This window comes from Bubalus kerabau, chromosome 2 (genome assembly GCF_029407905.1).
Source record: "Bubalus kerabau isolate K-KA32 ecotype Philippines breed swamp buffalo chromosome 2, PCC_UOA_SB_1v2, whole genome shotgun sequence".
Lineage (NCBI taxonomy): Eukaryota > Metazoa > Chordata > Mammalia > Artiodactyla > Bovidae > Bubalus > Bubalus kerabau.
In genome coordinates, this window is record NC_073625.1 from 21,379,348 (window position 1) to 21,394,872 (window position 15,525).

Below are 15,525 nucleotides of genomic sequence, written 5' to 3' on the forward strand. Positions count from 1 at the left end.
CACCAAAGCAGTCTGTACAAATCACTTTCCCTCGTATTCTTAACACTGATTTGACTTGTACCAACTGGTCATGTCATCATGAGATTCTGAATCATTTTATTAATTTTAAATTTTAGAGCATCCTTACTATATAGTCCTCAAAGGCATAGCTTTGAATGCAGGAAAAAAAGTCACATTAAAAGATGACTTTTAACTTAAATAACATATATGGGAGATGGACTGATTTGCCTTGACAGTATTGGTAAAAAGGAGAATTTGTAAACCGATTATATAATATATACATGCTGCAAATCTTTTTCCAAAAGAGCATGGGCAAGGCCCCCATCTACCGTATTAAACGACTGCCTCATCACCCAGTTCCCATCACAATGCCTCAGTCAAGTGTTCAGCCACAGAACCTCTTCTCTCTCCATTAATAAACCTCCTCCACTGATAACCTATTTGGGTCCATCTCCACAATAGGGCCAGATGTATGTCTTTGAGGAAATGCTGTATATTAGAGTTTGTTTTTTTTTTCATGTGTGTCAAATTCAAGTTGTTCTCTAGTTAGGAAATAAACATTTCTTATAGTTTAAAAAACTGTCAGATGATATTCATCCACTCAAAATATTGACCTTAGACTTGTAGAACTATTCTATATATTTAAAAGAAATCGCCCAATCCATTTCGTTGTAACTTACAATCATAATTGAAATGCATATTCCCTACAGTTGAAATTCTTAAATGCATGCAAATGTAAAACAGTAATTTTACCTCAGGCCAATTTGGCAGTTGAAAGAGAACTGCATTTAAATCTTCTATAGCTGCTTTAAACTCCTGGAGACCAGCATACGATTCAGCTCTGTAGATTTTCAGAGTCAAGTCGCTGGGCTCTGAAATCAATGTTATGAAGGTTTAATTATTTTTAAAAGATTACTGTATAATCCACGGAAACATCATACTAGAGTAAGAACTGACTCCGCGATTCTAGTCAGTAACCAATGACACAAAGGCAGTGAGCCAAGCACAGTACAGGTGCAACCCACTGGCATACTGACATTTCCCTAAGTTATAGCAAATCCTCGGAGAAGGCAGTGGCAATCCACTCCAGTACTCTTGCCTGGAGAATCCCATGGACGGAGGAGCCTGGTAGGCTGCAGTCCATGGGGTCGCTAGGAGTCGGACACGACTGAGCAACTTCACTTTCACTTTTCACTTTCATGCATTGGAGAAGGAAATGGCAACCCACTCCAGTGTTCTTGCCTGGAGAATCCCAGGGACAGGGGAGCCTGGTGGGCTGCCGTCTATGGGGTCGCACAGAGTCGGACACGACTGAAGCGACTTAGCAGCAGTAGCAGCAGCATAGCAAATCCTTATGGTTAGATTATTTTAGTGGAGGAAACTGATTTTTTTAAAAAACTGAAACATTTTTGATAATATGATCACCCCTAAGAAACTGAATGTTTTCCTAACATAGGTAAAGATTTAGAAGATGTATCTTAGATGTTTAGAAGATTTGTCTTTTTGTGGCAAATCTTTTTTCATACCTGATTTTGAAATCTTTATAAATGACTACATGTGTAACTGCACATGGAATTGCTACAGTTACAAAGACTGACCGAGGCACGATCTTAGGAGAGGACATGGTGGCCCTGTTTCTGGAGGAAATGGCTTAACAAGAGTCAGGTTTCTTAAGAGGGAAAATTTTTTAAATTCCTTCCATTAATAAGAACAGGATTGGATGGCCCCAGAATGATTTAATTTCAAATATTTGAGGGTAAAAAGCTTTAGGTGATAATTTCACTATGCTCTCTGTCTCTACTTGAGAAACCAAACTAGTATCCAAAGGCAGTAAAAATTTCAGACACTTAGTTGGTTCATTTATGATACTATAATCAATTACTACAGGTCATGTGGAATCTAGGAAAATGGTGCAGATGACCCTATTTTCGTACAGACTCAGAGGCAGAGAATGGACATATGGACACCAGAGGGGAGAAGGGGAGGGTGGGACAAATTGAGAGGTCAGGATGGACATATATACACTGCCACACGTGACTCTGCTAGTGGGAACCTGCCGAGCAGCACAGGGAACTCAGCTCGGGGCTCTGTAATGACCTGAGGGCTGGAGGCAGGCCCAAGAAGGAAACGATTTTGTATACTTATAGCTGCTTCACTTCAGTGTACAGCAGAAACACAACATTGTAAAACAATTATATTCCAATAAAAAAAGGTTAAAAAAAATTACTACAGGTACATAGATTCTGAAACTGAAGTCTAAGCCAGAAATCAATTTTCAGTATCTACAGATGACATTAATTTCACTCTTCTTTTTAAAGCTATTATTCATCTTTAAAGGCTTCCAAAATGTATGCTTATAAAATAAAGTATTTGTTGCGGGAAGGGCATAAAGACCTTACCACCCACCGTCCTGGGCAAACAAAATAAAAACTATAATAAAACTCCTTAATAGCTTCCTTTACTCTAGTTTTAAAATGATTGCTTCTTTACAGATAACTCTCGATTTAACAATTAGGCCTTTTCCAGTTGCTGGTACTTGAGAACTCAAACTGTTACCTCAAATTTATACCAATGAAAAAATTTTAAGAATAAAATTAGTATTTCATGAAAATATTTCTTACTTCCTAAGCAGAAAAAGACATGTCTGGAACATTTCATCTTTTGTTTCTTAAAGCAATATAATTGTAAATCATTATCCGAACAAAAACTCATAGAAACTGAAAGCTCCATGTGATTAATCAATCAAGAATGAGGAGTCTCAGCACCAAGCTAGATAGATGCTGGATGGGTTTCAAAAATGTTACTTTCTCCTTGTCTCTGAGGAGCTTACAGTCACGTTAGGAAATCCTATTTTCTCGTGAAATGGCATCACGTGGTCCTGACTGGACAAGCACAACTGGATTCCGGGAAACAGGTAGCAGCGGGTGCCCAGCCCGTCCAATGAGTGGTCACCACAGCAGCGTCCAGCTCTCTGAGCTGGAGAGGATGGGGACCATGTCGGGCACAGCTGGGGTCCTGCCAACAGCACCCCTGGGACCCGCCTGTGCTCCGGCACCTCCAGAGAGAGGGGCTTCAGTCACAACAAGCAGGCCCCTCCACACTCGGATCCCTTACTGGACTGTTTTTCTTCTCACGTGTTTCCTTTCACAGCAGGTCCCCCCGCACAACCCTGGAGGCAGTGCCCATGGGGACCTCGTGAGTACCGTACCCTCTGATCGAGGTCTTTACCGCTTGGCGCTGCCCTTTACGCAGCTTCCCCAGGGCAGCGCTGCGGGAAGGGGCTGGGGAGACCTCTGTCTTTACAGCGCCGGGTCCCCTCCAAGGGATGCAAACAAGGAGCTCAAGCTACCCAGGCTCCCTGGAAAGCTGGTGTCTACTGGGTGAGAAGCGTGGTGGGCCCGTGAAGGAGACAGGAGGGTCAGATCTTAAAACTCTTGTTTCCTGAATCCTTGTAGGTTCTGTTCTTACTGAGCACTTCACATGCCAATGGAATGGTGATTCTGACTGACTGTTGGGGAGGGGGGAGCCTCATCAGTTGAGTTCAAACTCCCAGAAGAGTATTAAAGAGATTAGGGCCACCCCACTTGTTTCCTTCAAGTCCTTCCTAATTAAAAAAAAAAAAAAACAACCAACCAATGCATGACTGAGGGTCTCTGAACAGTATGAGGATACAGAACATCTGCCCTCTGTCTCCGCTTGTGGGAAAGGCAACTGCGAAAAAAATGCCATCAGCCAGCCTGTGTCATTAACTCAAGTGTTTAACAGGCGACAGATATTTACTATCTGCTCTGTTCCGGGGCCCACGGACCCTGGGATGAACTGATCACCTCACTGCACAAGCCACCAGGGAGGGCCCGCCCCTCAGTCCACGGCTGCAGGTATGCAGTGCCTGGCGCATCACAGACTTGGTTTGTTGAAAAAGTGCAGAAATATAAAGATGTGTCAGGGCCGAGTGTACTGGGCAGGATTTAATTCCTACCTCTTTTTTTCACCCTACCTGCAGCTGCATCAGATTTCCAACAGCCAGCTGTGCTTTTCCTCAGGCTCAGTCACTTCCCACACCTCCAGCACCCCCAAAAGGATATGTGTGCTGTATTCTGTCAGTAACACTGTCCAAATCAAACCTTGACCACAGTCAGCTTTACCTCCTCTAGTATTTCCCTAATCCATCCCTGGTCTTTTCCAATCCAATTGCTAATAACAACATTTTGAAAGCCAAAATCAAGCTAAGACTACTGTAACAGCCTGCTAACGGCACACCATGCCTCGTTTTGCCTATACCCTCACCCCCCACGGATGTCGTTATTTAGCAGGACATCCACGTTCCTGCCTGCCTGGGCCCTGCCCATCTCTCCAGCCTTATTTCCCATCAATATGAATGTCCCAGTGAGTCCCAACAGGACCTAGCTACTCAGTCAGCCCCATGCACGCCTTTTCCTACTTCATGCCTCCTTCCTTTTCACAGAGTTTCCTCCTTGTGAGACCACCCCTACGCAACTCCCCTCTGTCTGGACAACTTTTTCTGATCCAGTAAGACTCAGCTCACCAACCTCTTCTCCAAGGTGCTTTCCTTTGCATCTACTGCCACGTGGCATTCCAGAAGGATTCAGAACCTGGAAGCCAGACAGCCTGGCTTCAACTTCTGCTCCTCTACTCACTCACTGTGAATTGGGGCAAATTACCTCTGTACCTCAGTTTCCTCAGCTATAAAATCTGAGTTTTTTTCCACCTATGGTCAATTAATCTACAACAAAGGAGGCAAGACTATACAGTGGAGAAAAGAGTGTCTCTTTAATAAACAGTGCTGGGAAAACTGGACAGCTACATGTTAAAAATGAAACTAGACCACCACACATAAAAATAAGCTCAAAATGGATTAAAGGCCTGAATGTAAAGCTTCATAGACAAGCAAAAGCTAAGAGAATTCAGCACCACCAAACCAGCTGTACAACAAATATTAAAGGAACTTCTCTAGATGGGAAACACAAGAGAAGGAAAAAACCCACGAACATACATATTGATAACTACCTTGAATGTAAATGGACTAAATGCTCCAACCAAAAGACAAGGGCTAGCTGAATAGATACAAACACAAGACCCATATATATGTTGTATACAAGAGATCCACGTTAGAGCTAGGGACACATACAGACTGAAAGTGCGGGTATGGAAAAAGATATTCCATGCAAATGGGAATCAAAAGCAATACTCATATCAAACAGACTTTAACATAAAGACTGTTACAAGAGATAAGAAAGGACACTACAGAATGATCAAGGGATCAATTCAAGAAGAAGATACAACAATTATAAATATTTATGCATCCAACATAGGAGCACCTCAATACATAAGGTAAGTGCTAACAGCCATAAAAGGGGTAATCGACAGTAGCACAATAATGTGGGACTTTAACACCCCACTTACACCAATGGACAGATCATCCAGACAGAAAATAAATATAGAAACACAAACTTTAAATGACACAACAGACCAGATAGACTTAATTGCTATTTATAGGACATTCTGGGGCTTCCCTGGTGGCTCAGACAGTAAAGAATCTGCCTGTAATGTGGGAGATCTGGGTTCGATCCCTGAGTTGGAAAGATGCCCTGGAGGAGGGCATGGCAACCCACTCCAGTATTCTTGCCTGGAGAATCCGCATGGACAGAGAAGCCTGGCGGGCTAAAGTCCGTGGGATCGCAAAGAGTCAGACATGACTGAGCGACTAAGCACAGCACAGGACATTCCACCCGAAAGCAGTAGAATATACATTCTTCTCAAGTGCACACAGAACACTCCAGGATAGATCACATCTTGGGTCACAAATCAGGACAAAGAAAATTTAAGAAAACTGAAACAGTATCAAGCATCTTTTCCAACCACAATGTTATGAGATTAGAAATCAATTACACGGAAAAAAATGAGAAATTACATCTGACACTGCAGAAGAACTGTAAAAATAAAACCCACAAATACAGAGGCTAAATAGCGTGCTGCCAATAACTGAGAGATCACTAAAGAAATCAAAGAAAAAAAAATACACAGAAACAAATGACAAAGAAAACACAATGGGGTTTTTCTGGTGGCTCAGTGGTAAAGAATGCACCTGTCAACACAGGAGACATGAGTTTGATCCCCAGTTTGGGATCCCACATGCCCCGCAGCAACTAGGCCAGTGCCCCACAACTATTGGGCCTGTGCTCTTGAGCCCAGTATCACTACTACTGAAGCCTGTGTGTCTAGAGCCTGTGCTCCATAACCAGAGAAGTAATCACAGTTAGAAGCCTGTGCACTGCAACTAGAGAGCAGGCCCCACTCGCTGCAACTAGAGAAAAAGCCTGTGCAGCAATGAAGTCCCAGCACAACCAAAAAAAAAAAACCCACGATGATCCACAACTTATGGGACACAGCAAAAACAGTTCAAACAGTTCTAACAATCTCACCTTAAGAAACAAGAAAAATCTCAAATAGTCTAAACTTACATCTAATGCAACCAGAGAAGGAAGGACAAAGAAAACCCCAAGTCAGCGGAAAGAAATCATAAAGATCAGAGCAGAAACAGAAAAGAGGAAAATAATAGCAATCGATAAAACTAAATGCTGGTTATTTGAGCAGATAAAATTGATAAACCTTTAGCTTTAGCCAGATTCAAAGAAAAAAAGGGAGAGTACTCAAATAATAAAATTAAATGAAAAATGAGAAATAACACCTGACACTACAGAAATACAATGATCATAACAGACAACTACTACAAGCATCTATATGCCAATAAAATGGGACAACCTGGAAGAAATGGACAAATTCTTAAAAAGATACAACTTTCCAAAACTGAATGAGGAAGAATTTGAAACTATAAACAGACCAATCACAGGTAACAAAATTGAAACTGTTATTAAAAATCTTCCAACAAACAAAGTCCAGGATCAGACAGTTTCACAGACCAATTCTATCATTTATTTAGGGAAATAACACCCATCCTGCTCAAACTCGTCCAAAAAACTGCAGAGGGAATTTGCTCCATGAGGCCACAATCACCCTGATAACAAAACCAGACAAAGATATCACAAAAAAAGAAAATTACAGACCAGTATCACTGATGAACATAAATGCAAAAATTCTCAACAAAATACTAGCAAACAGAATCCACCAATACATTAATCAAACACCATGATCAAGTGGGATTTATCCCATGAATGCAAAGATTCTTCAAAATATACACATCAATATGATACTCCGTATTAACAAATTAAAGAATAAAAAAAAACATACGATCATCTCAATAGATGCAGGAAAAACTTCTGACAAAATTCAACATCCATTTACGATAAAAACTTTCCAGAAAGTGGGCACAGAGGGAACAGACATCAACATGATGAAGGCCATGTACGACAAACCACAGCAAACATCATTCTCAATGGTGAAAACTAAAAGCATTTCCTCTATGATCAGGAACAAAACAAGAATGTCTGCTTTCACCATTTTTATTCAGCATAGTTTTAGAAGTCCTAGCCGTGGCAATCAGAGAAAAAGAAAGAAAGGGAGTACAAACTGGAAAAGAAGAAGTAAAACCGTCACTGTCCGCAAATTCCATCGTACTATACAGAGAAAACCCTAAAGATGCCACTAAAGAAATACTAGAGCTAATCAATGAATTGGGTAAAGCTGCAGGATACAACACTAATGCACAGAAATCTCCTGCATCCCTATACACTAATAACAAAAGATCTGAAAGAGAAATTAAACAATCCCACTTACCATCAAAACAAAAAGAATAAAATACCCAGGAATAAACCTACCTATAGAGACAAAAGGCCTGTACTCAGAAAACTATAAAACACTGATGACAAAAGATGACACAAACAGATGGAGAAATATGCCATGTTCCTGGACTAGAAGAATCAATACTGTGAAAATGATTATACCACCCCAAAGCAATCTACAGATTCAATGCAATCCCTATCAAATTCCCAATGGAATTCTTTACAGATTTAGAACCAAAAAATTTACGATTTGTATGAAAATACAAAAGACCTCAAATAGCCAAAGCAATCCTGAGAAAGGAAAATGGAGAGACATCAAAAGCAGAGACGTCATTTTGCTGCAGAGTCAAAGCTATGGTTTTTCCAGTAGTTGTGTACCAATACAAGAGCTGGACCATAAAAAAGTCTGAGTGCCAAAGAATTGACACTTTTAAACTGTGGTGTTGGAGAAGACTCTTGAGAGTCCCTTGGACTGTAAGATCAAACCAGTCAATCCTAAAGGAAATCAGTTCTGAATACATTGGAAGGACTGATGCTGAAGCTCCAATCCTTTGGCCACCTGATGCAAAGAGTGAACTCACTGGAAAAGACCCTAATGCTGGGAAAAATTGAGGGCAGGAGGAGAAAGGGGTGACAGAGGATGAGATGGTTGGGTGGCCTCACTGATGTACATGACTTTGAGCAAACACTGGGAGGTAGTGAAGGACAGGGAAGCCAGGGTGTGCTACAGTCCATGGGGTCACAAAAAGTTGACTGAGTGACTGAAAAACAAGAACAACATGCAGCTCAATATCAAAACATCAGCCCAATCAAAAATGGCTGGAAGACTTAAACAGACATCTTTCCAAAAAGACATACAGATGGGCAAAAGGCACATGAAAAGACACTCAACATCACCAATTATTAGAGAAATGCAAATCAAAATTACAATAAAGTATCAGTTCATAGCAGTCAGAATGGCCATCATCAAAAAATCTAAAAACACTGATTAGCTCTAGTAATTCCATTCACCATTAAAACGAAAAAATAAAATATTTAGGAATATATCTACCTAAAGAAACAAAAGACCTATATATAGAAAACTATAAAACACTGGTGAAAGAAATCAAAGAGGACACAAATAGATGGAGAAATATACCATGTTCATGGATTGGAAGAATCAATATAGTGAAAATGAGTATACTACCCAAAGCAATCTATAGATTCAATGCAATCCCTATCAAGCTACCAATGGTATTTTTAACAGAGCTAGAACAAATAATTTCACAATTTGTATGAAAATACAAAAAACCTTGAATAGCCAAAGCTATCTTGAGAAAGAAGAATGGAACTAGAGGAATCAACCTGCCTGACTTCAGTCTCTACTACAAAGCCACAGTCATCAAGACAGTATGGTACTGGCACAAAGACAGAAATGTAGATCAATGGAACAAATTAGAAAGCCCAGAGATAAATCCACACACCTATGGACACCTTATCTTTGACAAAGGAGGCAAGAATATACAATGGAGAAAAGACAATCTCTTTAACAAGTGGTGCTGGGAAAACTGGTCAACTACTTGTAAAAGAATGAACTAGAACACTTTCTAACACCATACACAAAAATAAACTCAAAATGGATTAAAGATCTAAACCTAAGACCAGAAACTATAAAACTCCTAGAAGAAAACACAGGCAAAACATTCTCCAACATAAACCACAGCAGGATCCTCTATGACCCACCTCCCAGAATATTGGAAATAAAAGCAAAAATAAATAAATGGGACCTAATTAAAAGCTTCTGCACAACAAAGGGAACTATAAGCAAGGTGAAAAGACAGCCTTCAGAATGGGAGAAAATAACAGCAAACGAAGCAACGGACAAACAACTAATCTCAAAAATATACAAGCAACTCCTGCAGCTCAATTCCAGGAAAATAAACGACCCAATCAAAAAGTGGGCCAAAGAACTAAACAGACATTTCTCCAAAGAAGACATACAGATGGCTAACACACACATGAAAAGATGCTCAACATCACTCACTATCAGAGAAATGCAAATCAAAACTACAATGAGATACCATCTCACGCCAGTCAGAATGGCTGCTATCCAAAAGTCTACAAGCAATAACTGCTGGAGAGGGTGTGGAGAAAAGGGAACCCTCTTACACTGTTGGTGGGAATGCAAACTAGTACAGCCACTATGGAGAACAGTGTGGAGATTCCTTAAAAAACTGGAAATAGAACTGCTATACGACCCAGCAATCCCACTGCTGGGCATACACACTGAGGAAACCAGAATCGAAAGAGACACGTGTACCCCAATGTTCAACGCAGCACTGTTTATAATAGCCAGGACATGGAAGCAACCTAGATGTCCATCAGCAGATGAATAGATAAGAAAGCTCTGGTACATATACACAATGGAATATTACTCAGCCATTAAAAAGAATACATTTGAATCAGTTCTAATAAGGTGGATGAAACTGAAGCCTATTATACAGAGTGAAGTAAGCCATAAAGAAAAACACCAATACAGTATACTAACACATATATATGGAATTTAGAAGACAGTAACGATAACCCTGTATTCGAGACAGCAAAAGAAACACAGGTGTATAGAACAGTCTTTTGGACTCTGTGGGAGAGGGTGAGAGTGGGATGATTTGGGAGAATAGCGTTGAAACATGTAAATTATCATATGTGAAACGAATCGCCAGTCCAGGTTCGATGCATGATACAGGGTGCTTGGGGCTGGTGCACTGGGATGACCCAGAGGGATGGGATGGGGAGGAAGGAGGGAGAGGGGTTCAGGATGGGGAACACATGCACACCCATGGTGGATTCATGTCAATGTATGGCAAAACCAATACAATATTTTAAAGTAAAAAAAAAATCTACAAACAATAAATGCTAGAGAGGGTGTGGAGAATAAGGAACCTTCTTGCTCTGTTGGTGAGAGTGTAAACTGATATAGCCACGGTAGAGAATTGTATGGAGGTTCTTTAAAAAACTAAAACTAGAATTACCATATGACCCAGCAATCCCATTTCTGGGCATATACCCTGGGAAAACTGTAAGTCAAAAGGACACACGTACCCCAACGTTCAGTGCAACAGTATTCACCACAGCCAGGACATGGAAGCAAAGCAAATGCCCAAGACAGATGAATGGATAAAGACGATATGGTACATATATATAATAGAATATTACTCAGCCATGAAAAGGAATGGAACTGGGTCACTGGTAGAGGTGTTGATGGACCTAGAGTCTGTCATACAGAGTGAAGTCAGAAAGAGAAAAACAAGAATCATGTATTGACGCATGTATGTGGAATCTAGAAAAATGGTACAGATGAACCTATATCCAGGGCAGGAATAGAGATGGAGTCATAGATCATGGACACATGGACATAGAGGAGAAAGGAGAGAGAGAGATGAGTTGGGAGATTCATTTTATTGTACAGCAGAAACTAATATAACACTGTAAAGGAATTATACTCCAATTTTAAAAGAAAAGACTTAAATGTAAGACCTGGTATTAGAAAATTCTCTCAAGAAAACATGGGGAGAAAATACTCGGACATAAATCTGAGCAATATCTTTTTAGATCCGCCTCCCAGAGTAATGGAAATAAAACCAAAAATAAATGAGACCTAATCCAACTCAAAAACTTTTGCACAGTAAAGGAAACCATAAAACAAAAAGACAACAACCCACCGAATGGGGCCTCCCCAGTGGTTCAGTGGTTAAGAATCCACCTGCCAATGCAGAAGACTCAGGTTCAATCCCTGGGTCGGGAAGATCCCCCAGAGGAGGAAATGGCAACCCACTCCAGTATTCTTGCCTGGAAAATCCATGAACAGAAGAGTCTTATGGACTATAGTCCATGGGGTCTCAAAGAGTTGGACACAACTGAGCACGTATGCATGCACAGAAGGGGAGAAAATATCTGCAAATGAAACAACTGACAAAGGATTAATCTTCAAAATCTACAAACAGCTCATGCAACTCAGTGTCAAAACAAACAACACAATCAAAAACTGGGCAGAAGGTCTCAACAGACATTTCCCCAACAGAGACATACAGATGGCCAAGGGGCACACGAAAAGATGCTCAACATGGCTAATTATTAGAGAAATGCAGACCAAAACAACAATGGGACATCACCTCACATCAGTCAGAATGGCTATCATCAAAAAATAAATGCTGGAGAAGGTGTGGAGAAAAGGGAAACTTCTTACACTGTTGGTAGGAATGTACATTGGTACGGCCACTATGAAGAACACCTCCATACTAAAAACAGAATTACCATATGATTCAGCAGTCTCATTCCTTAACATGTATCCAGAAAAAACCAGGATTTGAAAAGATACATGCACCCCAATGTTCACTGCAGCACTATTTACAACAGGCAAGACACAAAAGCAAGCTAAATGTCCATCTACAGGTGAATGGATAAAGAAGATGTGGTACATACATACAGTGGAATACTATTTAGCCATAAAAAAGAATGATATAGTGCCATCAGCAGCAACATGGATGGACTTAAGAGACTATCATACTAAGTGAAGTCAGAAAAAGACAAGAAAATACCATATGATATTGCTTATATGTGGCATTTAAAAAAAAATGATACAAATGAACTTATTACAAAACAGATACAGAATCTGCCTGCCAATGAAGGAGACTTAAATTCAGTTTCTGGGTCAGGAAGATCCCCTGGACAGAGGAGCCTGGTGGGCTACAGTCCATAGGGCTGCATCCAGTTGGACACGACTGAGAACTAAACCACCACCACCACCACCACGTTTGAAACAGATAACCAATAAGGACCTACTGTATAGCACAGAGAACTCTGCTCAATATTCTGTAATAAGCTAAATGGAAAGAATTTAAGAATAATACATGTATATATATAATTGAATCACTTTGCTATATACCTGAAACTAACACATTGTTAACCTAACTCCACTAATATTCAGAGGATAATTGCTTTAGAATGTCGTGTTGGTTTCTGCTGTACAATGAAGTAAATCAGCTAAAGGTATGCCTATACTCCCTCCCTCTTGGACCTCCCTCCTCCCACCATCCCACCCCTCTGCTGCTGCTGCTGCTGCTGCTGCTAAGTCGCTTCAGTCGTGTCAGACTCTGTGTGACCCCAGAGACCACAGCCCACCAGGCTCCGCCATCCCTGGGATTCTCCAGGCAAGAACACTGGAGTGGGTTGCCATTTCCTTCTCCACCCACCCCTCTAGGTCATCACAAAGCCCGTGAATTGAATTTCCTGGCTATACAGCTGCTTCCTGCTAGATCTCTCTTTTACTTCCGGTAGTATGCATTTGTCAATGCTACTCTCTCAATTAGTCCCACCCTCTCCTTCCCCCACCCCAGTGTCCACAGGTCCGTTCTCAATGCCTGTGTCTCTATTTCTGCCCCGTAAACAGGTTCATCGGTACCATTTTTCTAGATTCCATGTATATGTGTTAATATACAGTATTTGTTTTTCTGACTTACTTCACTCTGTATAACAGGCTCTAGGTTCATCTACCTCACTACAACTGACTCAAATTCGTTCCTTTTTATGGCTGATAAAATAAAAATTAAAAAAAAAAAAAAAAAAAACCTACCCCCAAGGGAAGAATTGAACTAATTTTAAATAGACTCTTTAAATGCAAAAATACACACAAAGGAGCAAAGGGTAAGAATTTTAAATATGTGAGATGATAATTTTTTTCAGTTAATACAGTTATTTGGTAACAATAAAAACTATAAACTGTTCTAAATGATCTACAGCCTTCAGAACAATCCTATATGGGTCTAACATTGTTCGCATTTTTATAAAGAAACTGAGTACAGAGAGTTTAAGTATCTTGCCCAAGACCAAACAGCTCCTAAGTAAAGGATTCTAGATGCTCCCTCTAGCCACCTGGATCCAGAGTTCCTGCTGTCCACCTCTGCTAATAGCAGGGCTCACAGGGCGTACTTACAACAAGGCTTGGTACATTATAAGCTCTATTTAAGTGTTTGCTATTACGATTGCGCTCCATCACTGTATGTGCGTAGCATATATTTAATTATAAAAAAAACCTGTTTTTGAGCTCCCTCCATTATTTACTGTCTCTGTATCCTCTATTCCGGCTTTGATAAATGTCTGCTGAAGCAGAGGAAATTCATTAAAATCTGTCCCCTTGGGCTCGTCAATCCTGGCCCTCATTCCCTCTTCTCTTCAACATGGTGGTATCGTGAGTACTTAGGTCAATAAAACAACTGTATTTCATTTTATTTAAATTCTGCTACACATCTGAGGAAACTAGCTTTAAGTGGTCCAAGGTACCGCATGGGCTGTGGGAAGAGAGTTCTCCAAAGTGGAGACTTCTCAAAGAAATCGGTTTTCCAGGAGGTGATGGGTAGTAAGAGGTGTGTATACATCATTTATCTTCAAGAAACTTGTTTTGAATAACAAGTGTTATAAAATATTTACCTGTAAACTTTGAAAAATACAGAAAATTAAGAACCAAGATCCTTTTCCTACCACAAAGCAATTTATTAAAATCTGTTGTCTTAAGCTCCTCAGTTCATGCTCTCATGAACTAAGAAATAACCAGTGTTGGCATATAACCTGTACTTTTTTATCTGTGTGGGTAGATTACATTTTTAATGTATAGCTTTATAAAATATACCATATATACTGTGTATAATCTGCTCTTTTTATCAATGTGATTATATCCACAAGATACTTAATGGTTGCAAAGTATTCCATTATATATACCATCTATGTAAAATTCCCTATTACTTCTAATTTTTGCTACTATAAAAAGTACTGTAATGAACACTTACCTATAAGCTTTTACATATCAGCTTATTTCCTTATTTTCTAGAAAGCTGAGTGTGTAGAAAGCTATGTAGATATATTATACAAAGTCTTCAATATATTCTGCTCACCCTCCTTTTATAAAAATGTTACACTCCCAGAAGCTGTGTGTTTGTTTTCTAGGAAAATAGGAATGAAGAAGGATGTGCGCTCATCTCCTCCTGTGAGAACACCAAAGTCACAAGTAGCTGTTGAACAACCATTGACAGGAGGACGCTGGAACCTACCAAAAAAGACACCCCACATTCAAAGACAAAGCAGCAGCCACAGCAAGACAGCAGGAGGGCCACAATCACGACAGAATTAAATCCCATACCCGCCTGGTGAGTGACCCACAGACTGGAGAACCGTAAGAACTGTAATACCAAAGAAGTTCTCCTGCTGTTGTGAAGGTTCAGAACCCCACGTCAGGCTTCCCAGCCTGGGGACCAGATAAAGGGACTGGGAATCCCCAGGGAATCTGACCTTGAAGGCCAGCGGGATTTGATTACAAGACTTCCACAGGACTGGGGGAAACAGAGACTCCAGTCTTGGAGGGCACAACAAAACCACGCGCACACCAAGACCCAGAGGAAAAGAGTAGCAACTCCACGGGAGACTGAACCAAAACCACCTGCTGGTGTGAGGGTCTCCTGTGGAGGTGTGGGTCAGCAGGGACCAAGCATAGGGAGGGACACTGGGAGCAGCAGGCTGGGAAGGTCCCCCTTGGTGTAAACCCTCTTGGAGGTGGCCAGCAACCCTACCATAGAGCTGAGGGCTGGGTCACCTCAGGCCAAACAACTACTAGGGAGGGAGCAGAAAACCCACTCATCAGCAGACAATTGGATTAAAGCTTCAATAAGCAAGGGTGTCCCCACCAGAGCAAGACCCAGTTTTCCCAACCACCAGGAAGCTTGCACAAGCCTCTTAGCCT

The 15,525-nt window shown here is 40.7% G+C and overlaps 1 protein-coding gene across 1 annotated transcript in view; it reads right to left on the reverse strand.

Moving 5' to 3' along the window:
- The window catches only part of LONRF1 (LON peptidase N-terminal domain and ring finger 1), a 49,936-nt gene that overhangs the window by 20,847 nt on the left and 13,564 nt on the right, over positions 1-15,525 (reverse strand). Inside the window, exon 2 of the mRNA XM_055567224.1 lies at positions 754-872. Within this exon, the coding sequence (XP_055423199.1) occupies positions 754-872 (119 nt within the window). The remainder of the gene's footprint in view (positions 1-753; positions 873-15,525) is intronic.